Consider the following 15,386-nt stretch of genomic DNA (forward strand, 5'->3'; position numbering starts at 1 on the left):
GCTTGGTGAGAAGGAAGCAGATTTTGGAGGCAGGAAGTGGCAGATGCAGAAGAAGCAAGCCTATCTAGCTGTTCTGCAAGCACAAATATACCACCCAGCTGTTAAGCTCAGCCCAACTTTAGATTGTCAATGCTCAGAATGGAATGAGAGGAGGAATTGTTTAATGGAACAATTTGCATAAAGCTGCTATACATTTGCAGAAGAGGAATACCCAGATTCACAGATTTTAAGATCAGAAAAGGACCATCCCTTGGCCTGACCTCTCATATAACAGGCTGTAGAACGTCTCCCGGTAATCAGAAATATCATCCGAATGCAATTTTTGTATCGAAGACAAGGTATATTTGTATCACTAAACTTAGTGACTGGATACTTAGGCACTGAATGAGACATGATCATGTGAACCTATCTTAGAGCAGGGAGCCTTCAACATAGACTAATTACGGGTACAGGAGCAAGATTAAAAGACCTTGCATTTCAGAGAGAGCATCTCAGCTACTTGCATATTTCCAGGCATTCTTACATTCTGTGCAGACTTATGGCAAACAGCACCAGGGTAAGCTACAAAATACCACTTCACTGAAAGTTGGATGGACTGGTGAGAGCTTGAAACTCCTCCGCTCTGATTGCCAGTCATGAGGTCAATCCTTGGTACTAGCTACTGTATATGGAAAGTCTGAAATGACTGGTAGCCAAGGTACCTCAAAAATGCCTTCCCCCTGTGACTTGGGGCACTGATTGCTCAGCGTAACTGTGTGAGGCCCAAGGCAGCATCATGTTTTATGCCCGTGTTCTTGGGAAATGTTGTAATCTAAGCCACACAAAGTGCCTGAGTATTGCACTGATGATTGAAATGAACGAGTAAGGACTTGAAGTGGGAGGCGGTGGGGAAAGGAGAATAGAATTTCCTTATCTCTTGCCCCTGTCGTCCTCTGAGATCAGAAAAGTTAGGGAACAGCATCTGCTGATCAGTCAGAGATGAACTAGTTGTGTTGACTCCCTAAGTCAGGGGTGTCAAGTATGTGGCCCGTGGGCCCAGCCATCTGGCCCGTAAGACCCACACAGGGCACAGTGCAAACCCATGGTGCGGGACCAGTCCATGGGCCAGCTTGGGCCTGCACAGTTCCTGCCTCTGCACATCTGATGTGGCAGCTAGCTCAACCAGTCTGGGACACATGCTGCAAGAGGTGCAGATCCCAAAGCCAGGACACACCATGCGTGGCACAGTCTGGATAGAGCATCAGCCACACGGCTCTGCATGTGGTACTTGTTCCAGCCGGTCCAGGACCTGGGGTGCTTGCAGGTGGCGCTTGCAGCACAGGCCCTGGACTGGCTTGAGCAGGGGCTGCATTTGGACAGCACAGTCCTGAAGTGTGCAGTGGATCAGGTATGCGAGGAGAGTGGGAGGGGGAAAGGGAGGGGAGGAGGGTCTCTACACCCAATCCAGCCTGTAAACTGAAAAATGTGCCACACATCCCACTGGCAGGCCCAGATGAGTTTGACACCCTTGCCCTAAACAATATTCAGAAGCAGTGTGTTGATGAGAACTGCAGCACCTGCAGGTGGCTGTCAGCTTAATGGGGTTAATCTTCCTGAACCAAACTGCGTATCAGAAACTTTCCAGCCCTTGCTGCAGTGTGCCTCTATGGCAAATATTTCCAGTGTTAAAATATTTTCATTGTTATTCAGCAGGAGGTAAAATACAGTGACATATTATTTAACGCTTGTGGTTCCCGGTTTGGCTTTAGATGCTTGCAGGTCTGGTTAATCTATGTGATAAACTGGAACTGTAAGGTATTTTGAGAGAGAGTGCTGTCACTGTCTTCATTTGTTAATGTTTAAATACTGACCTACACACTACCAAGTCTGCAGTGCTTTGCTGTTTAGTACTGATATTCCTATAACAAAATGGATCAGTAGGAGACTGCTTTAGTATTCAGCTGGATGGAACAACCAATGGGTTTTTAGAAATAGCCACAGTGAAAAGCTAAATGTTGAATTTCCTGAGGAATTAGAGGCAACACTGCATTGTTATCATAGTTATGAGGTATGGTTAACAATCTTACCCGGTCCTTATGGTTAACAATCTTATCCAGTCCTCACCCATCTGCATTGTTATATAGGGGAAGTATGAATGTAGACACCCGTAAGAAATATTTTATGATAATCCTTACAAGAAATAATTTTAATGGTCCATTCTCTTATTTAAATCAAATGGTTGACTTATCCTTCACTACCCCCTTGTGGTCATTGGCACCTGAGCACAAGCATTTTACAGCTATCTGATGCTGTGTTAAGTGCAGAAAATCATGTTTTAAACTGACATTTCTGTGTAGTACTAATAGTTAAACTTTTTTTCTTATGCATGATTTATATTGTTAACTTCTCTGCCTGGACACTGAAAGCCTGAAGCTGATTTCTCCTGGGTTTAATGTGTTCATTTTCAGGTTCTCAGTGTCCAAGCCGCAAGTAATACAGTGTAATAAATAATAGCTGACATTGGCATTAAAATTACACACACACACTCTCTCTCTCTCTCTCTCTCTCTCTCTCTCTCTCTCTCTCTCTCTCTCTCATTTGATATATATAGGTCAAGGCTTGGATAGCAACTTAAAATATCTAAAATTAGTGTCAAATAAGCATGTTCTGCAAAGCCACTACTGCCACGCTAAAAGAGCACTTACTGCTATGAAGTTAAAGGAATTACCATCAAGTTAAAATTCAGAAAGTTCTAAATAAGACATATCCTTAATTTCTAGCTATCTGAGGCCAAAGGAGTTTTACAAATCTATTTTCCATGGTTTGTCTGGTTGTTTACATTTTGCATTTCACTCATCTTCCACATTTGGCAACGAACTTGTTTTATTCAGTTTGAGTTTCAGGTTCTCCTGTGCTATGTTAAACTCTGAGACCTGAGTCAAAGTAGAATCCTAGAAAATGGGGATTGGAAGGGACCTCAGGAGGTCGCATCTAGTCCACCCTCCCTGCTCAAAGCAGGCCCAGCCCCAACTACATCATCCCAGACAAGGCTTGACAAGCCAGGTCTTAGTACTTGAAGGAAGGGGTGGGGTGGGGATTGGTTATCAGAAGCTTGTGTTGCCACTTCCTCACTAGGTCTTCCTCACCTAATCCCTCCAATGCCTATACGGTCTTAAAATTCATTGAAATTACAGCATGTATGTTTTATTTAAAAAAAACAAAAAAAACAAAAAACTGAAAACACAACACATTGAGTACAGTAGATAGTGATGTTGAATGGAATAGTGGTGTTATGAAGATCTTGAGCACTCCCTGGCAATGTTGTCTGGATTTGAAAGGTTAAGATTCTTTTTCCCTTTTTTCCCCTTCTATGGGGGGTGAAGTCTGTCCTGTCCAGTCCCTCCAACTCCAGTTCCAGCTCAGACTCCAGTTCGGACTCGGATTTTGAACCATCTCAGAACCACAGTCAAGGTGGGATATTCTTCAGGTGCATCTAGTATTGTTTTTTGTTTGTTTCGTTTTAAATGCATGTTATGACTGTTTCATGAAATTGTGAAAAACAAGCTTTTCCAGGCCTCTCTCTGAGCCCAGGGTCCTAGTTTGGTTTTGCAGACAGGAGCTGATGATACCTGTGTTACTTTACAGCAAAGAAAAAAAAGTAATGCCTTTGCATTTGTTGCAAACAAACTTTTCTCTTCCTCTGGCAGTTAGTTGATGAACTCTTTATATGGCCGTAGAGACTTTTCTGTTCTGATCTTAATTTTTTTTAAACTTACTCTCTTGTGCTTACAAACTTCCAGTTTATAAATTCATTCAGTTCTGATTATACTGCAGCATCGCAAGGCACTGGCTTTCCTCTTCCAATCCCAGTTAATAGAAATAAGACCTGCTGATTGAATTAAATTCATCCCTTGTGCTCTTCCCTTTATTCTATTTCAAAAGCTTTATTGTGTCCAGCAAGAATGCAAAAAGGTGGAGTATCTACCACTGTGTTCAGTGTATGGCTATATAGTAGGCACTGTGCCATTACAAATATCATGTTTAGGACCATATTTTAAAAATGGGGCCTTGCATATGTACAATAAATGTGTCCTTTTTTTTTTATTTTAACGGAAGGGTTGGGGAAAATAGATACACTCCTGAAAATATATGAAATGTTTTAAAGTAAGAATGTCCTTTTTAAAATGAATCTATATTTGGCCTCTCTTTAGTTTTAAGCAGACGTGTAGGCTGTCTCTCTTGCTGTATGTCTGAGTAGGAGTTAAACATCTGTGACATTTTAAGAAATCATGTCATCTTTGGGTTGCATTAGAGAGAAAGTTTAGATCATAGCTGTCCTATTGGGATTGAGCTATATAACATTGCATTTGTGCTAAACATTTTCTTTCTTTTCCTCCCTTGCTTCTAACACTAGGCCCATTGCGCTCTATGGTAGAGGATCTGCAATCGGAGGAATCAGATGATGACGACAGCTCTTCTGGGGAAGACACACCAGTCAAACCAAACCCAGTCAGCCGGGATTCCAGGTCATTATAAATCAAGATGGTAGATGCCTAGGCACATCTCCTTAGTTTGCATGTTTTATAACTTTTTTGCATCATAACTTTGTAAGGTGAAGGAACTGCGGTCATGGGGTGTGTGTGAAGGCACAAGAGTTAAAGGATCAGATCAAGGACGGGTCCCTGAAGACCTGTGTTGTTCTGGAGGAACATGCAATTAGGGAGCATTTAGTGAAGTGAGAGAAGAATTAGATAAGGATTGTGTCACGGAAGCCCAAGAAAAGAAGGTTTTGAAGAGTATTACATAGTTGATGGGCTCAAAATTGCCAAAGTTATTTGAGTGGAATGAATATAGAAGAGAGGCCCTGTGGGGCTGTATGGCCCTAATTAATTTTTTTGTTCATTAGTCAAATGAAAAATCAGAATTTCATTTCTGTTTGACATGAACCAAGAAGCTGTTGATTGGTTAAATGAAAAAAAAATGGAAAATTCCATTTTGGTCAGTCCAGAGGATTTTTCCGTTTTTTCAAAACAATCTCTGAATTTTGGCAAATGTTAAAAAGGAAATGGAGTTCCCAAACAGAATATTGAAATGCCTTAAAAAAGCAAACAACAGAACCCAGTTAAAAACCTTCTGTTTTGACTTCTGAATTTTTTTTCAGGTTTTTTGTGTTGAAACTATTCTCCAAGGACATTCTGCATTTGGGAACAGTGTTAGTGACCTCGAGACCCCATTTTTCAGCAAATAAGCTATCTCCCCTCTCACTCTCTACCCTGCACACATTCAAGTGTAGTTATTACAGGATATTTGGAGAGCAGTTTCATTGAAATACAGATGGCAGAGATTGGTTTAAAGGGAAGAGATAGGATGAGAGGTTAAGATGCTTTGAAAATGAAATGGGAGAGGAGACAAAGTATAGGGTTGCATAACTAATTCCAGACATCATGGCAGAATTGTGGTTTCCATTGAAAAGGAAAGGTATGAGTTTTCACAGTTGAGAAGGAAGTCTTTGAAAGATGTACTGAGTGTAACGAGTACGTTCTTGTTTTCCTGGGTTTGTGTAAAGCCTGTCACATCATTATCTGTATGGCAGTGGTACATAAGAATGTCATTCCTGGCCTGTGGTCCCACAATGCTAGGCACTGAACAGGCATCACAAAAGAAACCCTTCCTCAGCCTCCCGTCACCGGAGTGTTGACATGAAAGCTTGACAACACTTCAGAAGTCGGCATTGACTGTTTCACTGATGATTAATTTAGCAGATGGGATGCAGTAGGGGGTAGGAGCTAAGTCTGCAGCAGACTAGGTGTTCAGAAATGGATCAGACAACTAAAGAAGGGAAAAAAGAGACTCGTGGAAACAGAGTGAGAGGAAAAGAGAAAGGAGGATGCAAGAGAGAGACAAAAAGTAGAAACATGGTTTGGAACAGAAGCATTTTTTCCATGCAGCATTGCTGAATGTGAAGATAATTAATAGATTATATAGGAGCAGTGGTAAATATTTACTGTGGGAGCACCTGTATGGGAAGTGCTTGAGATTTGTAGTCTCATGCGTTTGGATACTCTCATGCACAGAAAAGAGAAGGGCCCTTTCCTTGTGGTGGAATTACAATTTAAACATAGCAGAAACAAATGGTCAGTAATTAAGGGGGTATGACAGGTCCAATGATATTCTGTAAGTGCTTTTGAAAAGTCTCCCCCACCACCACCACTAAAATAAACCCCAAAAAACCAAACCAAAAATCACCAACGTTACTAAAGACCATATTCTAAATCTGTACCCTGCCTCAAATCTTAATGGAATGTGAAGTTCATCCCTGTTCGTTGAAGAAGTTTGACACCTCCTGATTCAGAGGTTAGAGAAGTATCAACACTGTAAGGATATCTGTTCACACTCTTATTTCAGGCTACGGATATGCAGCCAAATGCTAGTGCTCATTGAGAGTTGATTGACTGTGACTCCCATGGGATTAGGCCAACAGCTATTTCCTACTTTAGAGAATGGAAATTGTTGGGTTTCGTACTTATTTCTTCAGATGCTGCCATGGTCAACACCTGGCATCTCATGTTGGTCACTTGAAATCAAGCACTTGCCTCCCTGGCAGTAGCTGTAGGTTTTGAATGGGGTCCTATATCCACTACAGAATTCACTTCTTTGCTTTAGTTTCTGCTGTTATTACTTCCACACTGTTCCCATTGAGTTATGCTTTTCCAAATCTAATTTCTTCAAGAGTCTGTATTTTAAATACAGTTGAAGTTTGTAGTGGTGCATCTGCAGGGTCATCACCTCAAATGGGAATTTCAACATCTTCCTCTTCATTCATTACAAAGCGGGTTACATTGCTTGTATACAGCCATTGAACTTCTGTGTGGAAGCACATGCAATAATAAGATCTAATTTGGAACATTTGGCTTGTAATTTGGAGTGTGAGCATATTGAAACCATGTTTTCTTGGGATTCTCTTCCATCCAATTAAGAGTTCTTTTAATTTATATATGTCACTTCTTAATTAACCAAAAGCAAGTTGTAGATTTGTGTTGCATTAACTGGTGATGTTGATTCTGCGCTGTTCTCTTTTTCAGACTGAGCCTTAGCGACAGTGACAGTGATAACAGTGCAGATTCCTGCCTGCCGAGTCGAGAACCCCCTCCCAGTCAGAAGCTGCCCCCAGCTAATAATAAGGTATTTGTAATGTGGGTGTCAACGCAATGGTCCATTGTTGGTTTTGGCCTGGATCTGCAGAAGCTAAATGGTCGAGGTTCTCACTGAATGCCCTGGGAGCTTTACTTGTGGAAGAACTGGAGGGTTATGCTTTTTTTTTTTACTTCAAGGAACACCATCCACTTAATCTAGTCACTTTGAGTTTCTGTGACTGCCTGCGGACGCCCTGCAAATCTCAGTGGCTCGGCAGTCCAGATAATGTGCTCTTCACAGGGCGATCTTACAATATACAATGTAAGCAAACTAGAATCTGTAAATAACTTGTTAGTGCAGCCTTCTAACTGCAGAAATCTGAGATTCCTTGTAGCAGGACCTGAAAAAGTATTTCCAGGTGAGTGATGTATTGGCCAGGATCTCTTTTAACAGAATATAATATGGCTTCTTGGAAGTCATTCATGCTCTGAGAATTACGGTGACAGTGGAGAGTAAACAATATTGTCAGGTACCCAGAAATGTCAGTCACATATTTGGACTGAAAATTGCCTTGCTGCCTCTTCGGCATTTAGAAAAGCACCTTGTATTTGAAGCATCTTGCCAGCAGAATGGCAAGAAATCTAATAGAATTTGTAAAAGAGCAGTAAACTAATTTTTATGCCCTTATCAATGAATCTCTGGCACTGCACTACAGATTTTATATGATAACTAAAGAAGACTGTTTTTAGTTAGCTGTAGGGTTTCATATCAAGATGAGAAGAAAACTTGGTGTTCCATTAGGAGTAATAAAAACAAACCTGATGTGTGGAAAGCGTAGTCTGAAAACCAGAAACAACTTGTAAGTGATATCCTAATTAGGGTAGTTCAGTTTGTTAGTGAGAAGACCCAACCCAAACTAGTGAAAACAAAGTGCTAGAAAACCTACTCTGAAGAACAATTTGGCACTGCTTCTAGGAACAGATTATGATAATCTTTCAGTCATCTCTCAATGTGATTTTTTGTTTTGACAGGCATCTTGATGATCAAGAATGAGATTGGTTTGTGCCAGTTTGCAGGTACCAGGGCATTATTCATCAAGGGCTTTAAACTTTTTCATATTACGTGGTTCACTTCTTTATCCAAAACTGAAAGATGCTGCGATACACTGTAGAGCTGCTGAGGTTACAGATCACCCTTTTGTTCAAATCGAGCAAGGCAGAAAGTGTTTTGTATTTTTCCAGTGCTTAATGATGGAGAAATGTTTCCTTTTCCCCTCTTGCCTCCCCTGCCCTCAATTCCTGCAGCATTGTTCTGTCCATGGTGCCATGGACTACTGGATGCAGCTCACTGCAGAGCTCCTCTTCTCCACTGTCCAGGTCAGCCAGAGGATTTCCTTCCATGGGCTGCCATGCACCCAAACCATTAAAGTTCCATCTTGCCTGAACTATTTTTGGTCACAAACCACTATGTGTGTGTTTGTTGTTCCTCAGGCATCTGGAAGAAAGAGTCCAGAATCCTGCAACAAGCCAGAAAAGATCCTGAAGAAGGGAACATATGACAAGGTAATTTGTTCATGCAGAGAGGGATTGCGGGAACACTTTTCATGAAAACAAGTGCTTGGGTTGAGTTCTTGTCCATTCAGATTGCAACAATTTGAGCTCAAACACAGTGATGCTAATATTGGAAAAATGTTGACTTAGGAAAATGAAGTTCTTTGTGATAAAGAAATGAATCCCATATCCTTTCTACCTTCAGTCTCTCGGAGAAAATCACGTGGGTTTGTCTGTTCTTTTGAAGGCACTTGTTGTCAGAGGTGCTCCAAGGGTGACTTTATTAACAAGATCTGTTTGATCTTTACCAGAATGCTTCAGAATTTCGGTTCATTTACTTTACTTTGCTGCGCCGAGCTTTGCACTCTCTGCTGAAAGCTCTGTTTATCTCGGTGTAAGTCCCTTCTTTCTCTCCTTGAGGGCAACTTAAACAGTGTGTGTTCTTTAAACAAAATGCTCATTTCAGCTGGCTGATGTTCATCTGCCAAGTTCTTCTCTGCCCTGATCCTTCCATGGAGAAATCCTTTTAATTGAAATTATTAATTAATACCTTTCTTATGGAGCCTGCTTACTAGGATTCCTAAGAATCACAAGATGGGGCTCTCAGATCAGACTGCAAACCATTTTCTTTTCTGCTTTGGGCCAGCCACTTTGGATGAATCTGAAGTTGCGAGTTTGGCAGCAGGCTAGTAGGGTCTCAGATAGTAGTACAAAAACATTCTCAGTCCAGAGAAGTGTGTGTTCTGGGAGTGACGCTTCTCCCCAGGTGAAGTTTCAGGTTGTTGCACTGTGGTTTCTCTTGAATCCTTCCTTTGCGTTGTCATTATTTCCCAGAGAAGCTCAGGTTTGCAGATATGTGCATGAGAAATGTTGAGGCAGCCTTATTGGCAAAGAATCTGTCTTCTGGGAGTCCTAGTGTGTCCTAGCAGTTGGGTCTAATTCTTTACAAATATGTAAATAGTAAAAAATTAAATTTGGGAGGTGATCTTGGGCATCTGAAACTTTCTGTCCTCACTGAGGAAATGACATTTTGCCAGCAGTGATGGAAATGCATCAAGTTTGTCATTTTTTTTTATTTCTCTTTATCCATCTTTCTTAGGCTTATACTGACGAATTGGTGGAGCTTCACAGACGGCTGATGGCGCTACGTGAGCGCAATGTGCTGCAACAGGTAGACATCCCCTGTCAGCTTTGTGATAGGTTGCTGTCTGTTTCCTTGTGACTTAGCTGGCATCTAGAATCTAAATCAGACCCCTAACCTTTGTGGGGAACCTGCAATTTCAGTTGCAGTATACAGTAAGGCAGTGACTTCTGCTGATTTAAATAGGAATAATCCAGGGATGCAGCAAGTGAGCACTTCTATTTAAAAAAAAAAAAAAAAAAAAGGGTTAAAATGTAGGTTCCAGGCCCCTTTTTTCTTTTTTTTTTTTAAAAAAAAAAAAAAAGGGTTAAAATGTAGGTTCCAGGCCCCTTTTTTCTTTTTTTTTTTTAAAAAAAAAAAAAAAGGGTTAAAATGTAGGTTCCAGGCCCCTTTTTTCTTTTTTTTTTTTAAAAAAAAAAAAAAAAAAAAGGGTTAAAATGTAGGTTCCAGGACCCTTTTTACCTTGTCTGATTTAGAGCCATACTTTACTAAGCTCCTCTGAGTCCCCAGAAAAGAGGTAACTAATTTGGGATGGTTTAGAAGGGAAGTGGTGTGTCCGTGCTTCTTTCAAACTGAACAAATCAATATGTATATTTTTAGCTGGGCCCTTTCCTCATCAGAAGGGAGCCTTTAAAATTCGTTTGGTTCATAAGGGAAAGAGAGGGAGTTCAGTGGCTCACAACCATCCTTTCCAATGCTTTGGTCTGCCTGAACCTGAACTCGTCTAACATCTCCTCTCTCCTCCAGATTGTAAATCTCATTGAGGAAACTGGGCATTTTAATGTTACCAACACAACTTTTGACTTTGACCTTTTCTCCTTGGATGAAACGACCGTCCGTAAGCTGCAGAGTTACTTGGAAGCAGTGGCAACATGACGCTTAGTCTTGGAAATGGGCTGCTTTTGAAACCAGAAATCCCATCTCTTGGTACCAGGAAATAAACCCATGGAACTAGGCCTTCTTACTCTCTTGATTCACCCGAAGCACTGCCTTAGAGAACAGCCATGCTCTATGAATGCACAGCCAGCTGCACTTTCTTGTAGTCTTCAAACAAGTACCCATATCGCTGTCTGTCCTCCCTAGCTTCATAAGTACGCTTGGGCACAGGTACTAAGTAGCGCAAGAGACGTGCTGCTCCCAGCTGCACAAAGTGACTTTTTTGGTTTCACTTCAAGAAACTGTGTTTAAGAACACATTTCCAGGTGTCTCTGAGATCTGAAGAAATTTGGACGGTGGTTTCTTCACTAAATCTAGGGACCAGCCTGCTGGCAGAGAGGCTCAAGCGAGTCAGGTTTCCCCCAGCTCTGTGGAGAATTGTTCATGCTGTGTAGACAAGATTGGCTTTTACAAAGCTAGCCATATGACTTATGACAGAAGGCTTCCCAAGGGGTCCTGTTGGTCTATTGCAGAGGAAGTGGAGAGATGCCACTTTGGATCACTTGCAGGCTCTGTAGTGGTTTGGTACAAAGTATTGTCTCTAACTTGGTTCCTGATCCCTACAAGGCATCGTTCCATATGCAGAGAGTACAGGGCCTTATTCTGTGTTTCAGCTTCCTGGAGAGACAGTTTGTGCTCTTTGAAGAGGCTCCCGAATCTGCTGTCTCCCACTGGGGTTTTGAGACCTCTTGTTTATTGATCCAAGCTCCTAAACAAAGTCTCACTCCTTTCAGTCTGCTTTAACTGTAATAGGACTACAAAACTGTATGCTGTATATTTTATATATACATATATATATATATATATATATACACACATATATGTGTATATATATATATATATATGTATATATATATGTATGTACTGTATGTATAAGAAGGGCCTAGTTGGGTCTTAAGATTTTAAGGGTGTGTTTTTCTGTTATGTTTTTTTTAACGGCCATGGCAGGGGAGGGGACTTACTAAGATTTGACTTGTTTGTTTGTTAAAATGCCTCTTGTGGACAATTTTTAGCAGATGAAAGCTGAACAGCAATCTTCAAAGCATTTTGTGCTCTGATGGGACTTATCTGTCTTTCATTTTTTCAGTGTTTGAATAACTTTGCCAAAATAAGTCATTGGTTTTTGTTCTATGTTCTCAAGGATGAATTTTCCTACAGTGGCCCCTATAATAGTGGCTGTATTCTGGGGGAAACCAAAACAAGGGAGTGTTTTATCTTGGGACATGCTTGTCAAAAAACAAAAAACAAAAACAAAAAATAGTAAAGATTTTGCCTGCGCGAAAAAAGGGCAGGAAATAGAAAACACTAATCCAGAATATTTTACGTTCCTAGTGAAACTAGTATTAACTTCCAAATGCTGTCTGTGTGTTAGCAGGGAGCAGAGGAGGTCCCACAAGTATAATCAAAACTGTGTTAAACTCTTATCTACTAAATTCAGTATTTTAAGAGAGAATGATTTTGCTTTTCCAATGAATATTTAAGCTTTTGCCAAATGTAAATAGGCTGCTGGCATAGCACTGCGAAGGAAGCTACCGGTCAGAATAACCCTATACAAACACATGGACTTTCCAGCTCTTTTTTACAGTCTCTTGTGGGACCTCATTGAGGTATGAAATACAGTTTGAGAGCTCCCTCTATGTGCTGTCCCACCGGTCAGCGTTGAATTCCAGTCCCTTGTTTTGGATTACCCCTTTCTTTATCATGGAAATGTTGCAACTAATCGATTGAAGCGGCAATACGATGATAAGGTTGTTTGAGTTGGGTCATGTTGACCTGATTCCCGTTGATTTTTGTCTGTTTGTACCATCTTTCACATGTCTTTCTATAAACACCAAACTCATGCCAGGCCTGTGCCCTGTCATGTTGACAGTGATTTTTTTTTAGCTGTTTTTTTTTCTTTCCTGATGGACAATTCCAAGTCTGGATCGAAACCCTGCTCAAGAACGCACTTCAGCAAGGTTGAGGATTGCTGGAAAAGGAGGGAGCTGCAGTATCACCTCAAGCTCTGCAACTGCATATGGCTTAGCTGGAGGAAGTCACGCCACAATATGCAACAGATTTAGCTTTTTAACTCTGGAGATCCTTTGTGCTGTTTAGGGCTTAGTGAGTCTGTTTAAGCTCTAGATGTAGTATTTGTTCAGACTTTGATGGAGGGAGTGAGTTTTGTCATGTTGCATAATTTAAAAGCAAAACAAAAAAGAAACCCCTCCCAAGACAAATTTCTTAGGTATGTGAAGAGGTATTCGAAACCCCGGTATTGCCTCGATCCAGATCCTCCAGGGAAGGGAATGTGACAGGTGAAGCCTTTACCTCCCCAGAGCAGTAATAGCATCAGTGTTGACTGATTGGCACATGTGGAAGGTCCCTGGATCTTTCACCACCTCTCTTCTCCCTAGATTACTTGCCTCTGTTTCTTCCATATCACCTAAATCTGCTTCATCCATAGCACGCACCCACACGTTCAGTATTTTGTCCTGGAAGTATAAGTGGCTTCTAAAGCTACAGCACAAGGGACCAGAGACGCATCTCTCCTCTTTCCCTGTCTTCATAATGCTCCTAAAATGGTTCCAAGGAGCAAGAGACTTGAGGATGTTCTTGAATGTAGCAGTGCCCTGTGGAAGTGCCTTGGGTGACCCCCAATGGCCACTGCTATGCCCGGTCCTGGATTTGACTTGTGAGATTTTACAAATATTAATTTGGGAATTTTGTTTGTTTTTATAAAAGGTATTTTACACACGGATTTTTTAGACTTTATAATACTCTCCTTGGAAACCTGAAATAGAAATATTCCTTACATTGTATGCACATGCTGGTTTGTTACTAAAAGGTTCTCCTAAGTACTTAGGTGTTTTACAGATTTATTGTTTGTTGAGCGGGGCGGGGAGGGGTGGGGGTACAGCGGGAGTGGGGACCACAGGAGGAATGACTCTGCCAATGAGGACAAAATTGGTCAAATCTTGGGCCTCCCAACCTTTGTGTCCTCTTCTAGTTACCTATACGAAAAGTCCCACTTGTAGATTCTCTAGTAGGCTGACTGAGTGGTGTTCTGAACATGCCCTGTACAGGTATTTGTGGATAAAGTGTTTGTTCTTGTGTCTCTCTTGGGAGCATGGATGGATAATTGTAAAATAGGAAGGAAATGTTGATAATGCTAATGTTAGCACCACTTCAAATCTGTATGAGGATGCATCATAACTTGCATTGTTTAAAAAACAAAAAAAAGAGAAAAAACCCCCCAAAAAACAGAAAACAGACAAAAAAAAAAAAAACCCCACAGTTGTCTTTCCAAAATTGACTTCTTAGCCATACTGATTTTTCTGAGGAAAATGGACAAAACTCTAGTTTACTTAAATGTCCTTCAGCTTGTTATTTAGGTCATGTACAAATGATTGATCTGAAGGCTTTCAGAGTCTCATTGTTTTGAGTAATGTGGATGTGAGATTAGGACACAGCTTTTCCTTTGTCCTTGACCTTTGCATAAGAGGGCAAAAGGGGTTAAAAACGCTTTCCTGTTGTCTTGGTCTGATGTGTATAAAGCCTTGAGGCTTTGATTACTGTCATTTAGTGTAGAAATGGATAGAACGGTTGTGTCTAGACCACAAAATGCCAGTTAGGAAGAACGTTGGACACAATGGTAGTAAGACTGGCTTTGCTGTAGTTGGCCTGAATATATGGAAGTGCAATGATGTAGCTACCAGTTATTATCCTGCTCTCCATGGTAATAGCATCAGAACTAGTACAAAACTATGATGCGACAACCAAGGAGCGGTTCTTGTCAGAGATCTTGAGCTTATTTTGATGGAAAAACATTAAATCTTCCTTTATGGAGCCCCATCATAACCTCTGTAAGCAGAGGGCAACATTGCTATCGGTTCAGTTGACTTCACATGCTCTGTCCAACGGCCACCAATGGCTTTGCATGCACTATAGCACAGTTGAGGTACTCAAAAGAAGCTTCCTTTGTCATTTCAGGTGCCTGGCACTCGCTAGTGTAGCGGACATGGTAGTGTCAACACTAGACAACCGTCGTGCACCTTTTTTATTACTTTTAAAGAGATTGAAAAGGATGGGTATTGCTGTTGTGGGGCACGGAATAGTCATCAAGAACTAAAGAGATGAGTTTGCACTCCTAAGGAAAGTATAAGTACTTCAACGTCTAGATTTTTAAAATTGTATTCTGCCTAAAACCAAGGTATTAAATACCTTGTTTTTTGAGGATATTAAAAGTTGTGTTGGGGAAATGAGTTCTTCGTTCAGCTGTAAGAAATTCATCTGGCCCAAGACTAATCCAAGATTTAAAAAAAAGGAAAAAAAAAATCATGTTTGTAATAAGTTACAGGATTGTTTCTGTCCTGAATTTTAAACTTTTTGTTAAATTTGTGGAATCATGGAGGAGTTTTTCTAGAAAAACATGAAATAAAGTAAGATGGAAAAGTAACACTTCAAGGGTTTTCTGTTTCTCTTAACCTCATTCCTTCTACTTGGAAAGGATGATGTTGTGTTAGAGAATATGGTCTGCATTTATCAATCTTTACTTCTAAAATATTTTTCACTAGAAAAATAATGCGTTTAACTCTGAGGTCAGCTGAACCCATCTCCTGCAGCTCATGCTCCTTCAGCAGGGTTTGTGATGCTTAGACTGAAGA

General features: G+C 40.8%; 1 protein-coding gene across 1 annotated transcript in view; it reads left to right on the forward strand.

Annotated features, from left to right (window-relative positions):
* MLLT1 (MLLT1, super elongation complex subunit) overlaps positions 1–15,178 on the forward strand; it is a 64,149-nt gene extending 48,971 nt beyond the window's left edge. The window contains exons 8-13 of the mRNA XM_019513135.1: positions 3,363–3,450; positions 4,394–4,505; positions 7,062–7,161; positions 8,604–8,675; positions 9,763–9,834; positions 10,552–15,178. Of these exons, the coding sequence (XP_019368680.1) occupies positions 3,363–3,450; positions 4,394–4,505; positions 7,062–7,161; positions 8,604–8,675; positions 9,763–9,834; positions 10,552–10,680 (573 nt within the window). The 3' untranslated portion in view covers positions 10,681–15,178. The remainder of the gene's footprint in view (positions 1–3,362; positions 3,451–4,393; positions 4,506–7,061; positions 7,162–8,603; positions 8,676–9,762; positions 9,835–10,551) is intronic.
* Positions 15,179–15,386: the final 208 nt, after the last annotated feature.

This window comes from Gavialis gangeticus, unplaced genomic scaffold (assembly GCF_001723915.1).
Source record: "Gavialis gangeticus isolate Ggan-Ray unplaced genomic scaffold, GavGan_comp1, whole genome shotgun sequence".
Classification (NCBI taxonomy): domain Eukaryota; kingdom Metazoa; phylum Chordata; order Crocodylia; family Gavialidae; genus Gavialis; species Gavialis gangeticus.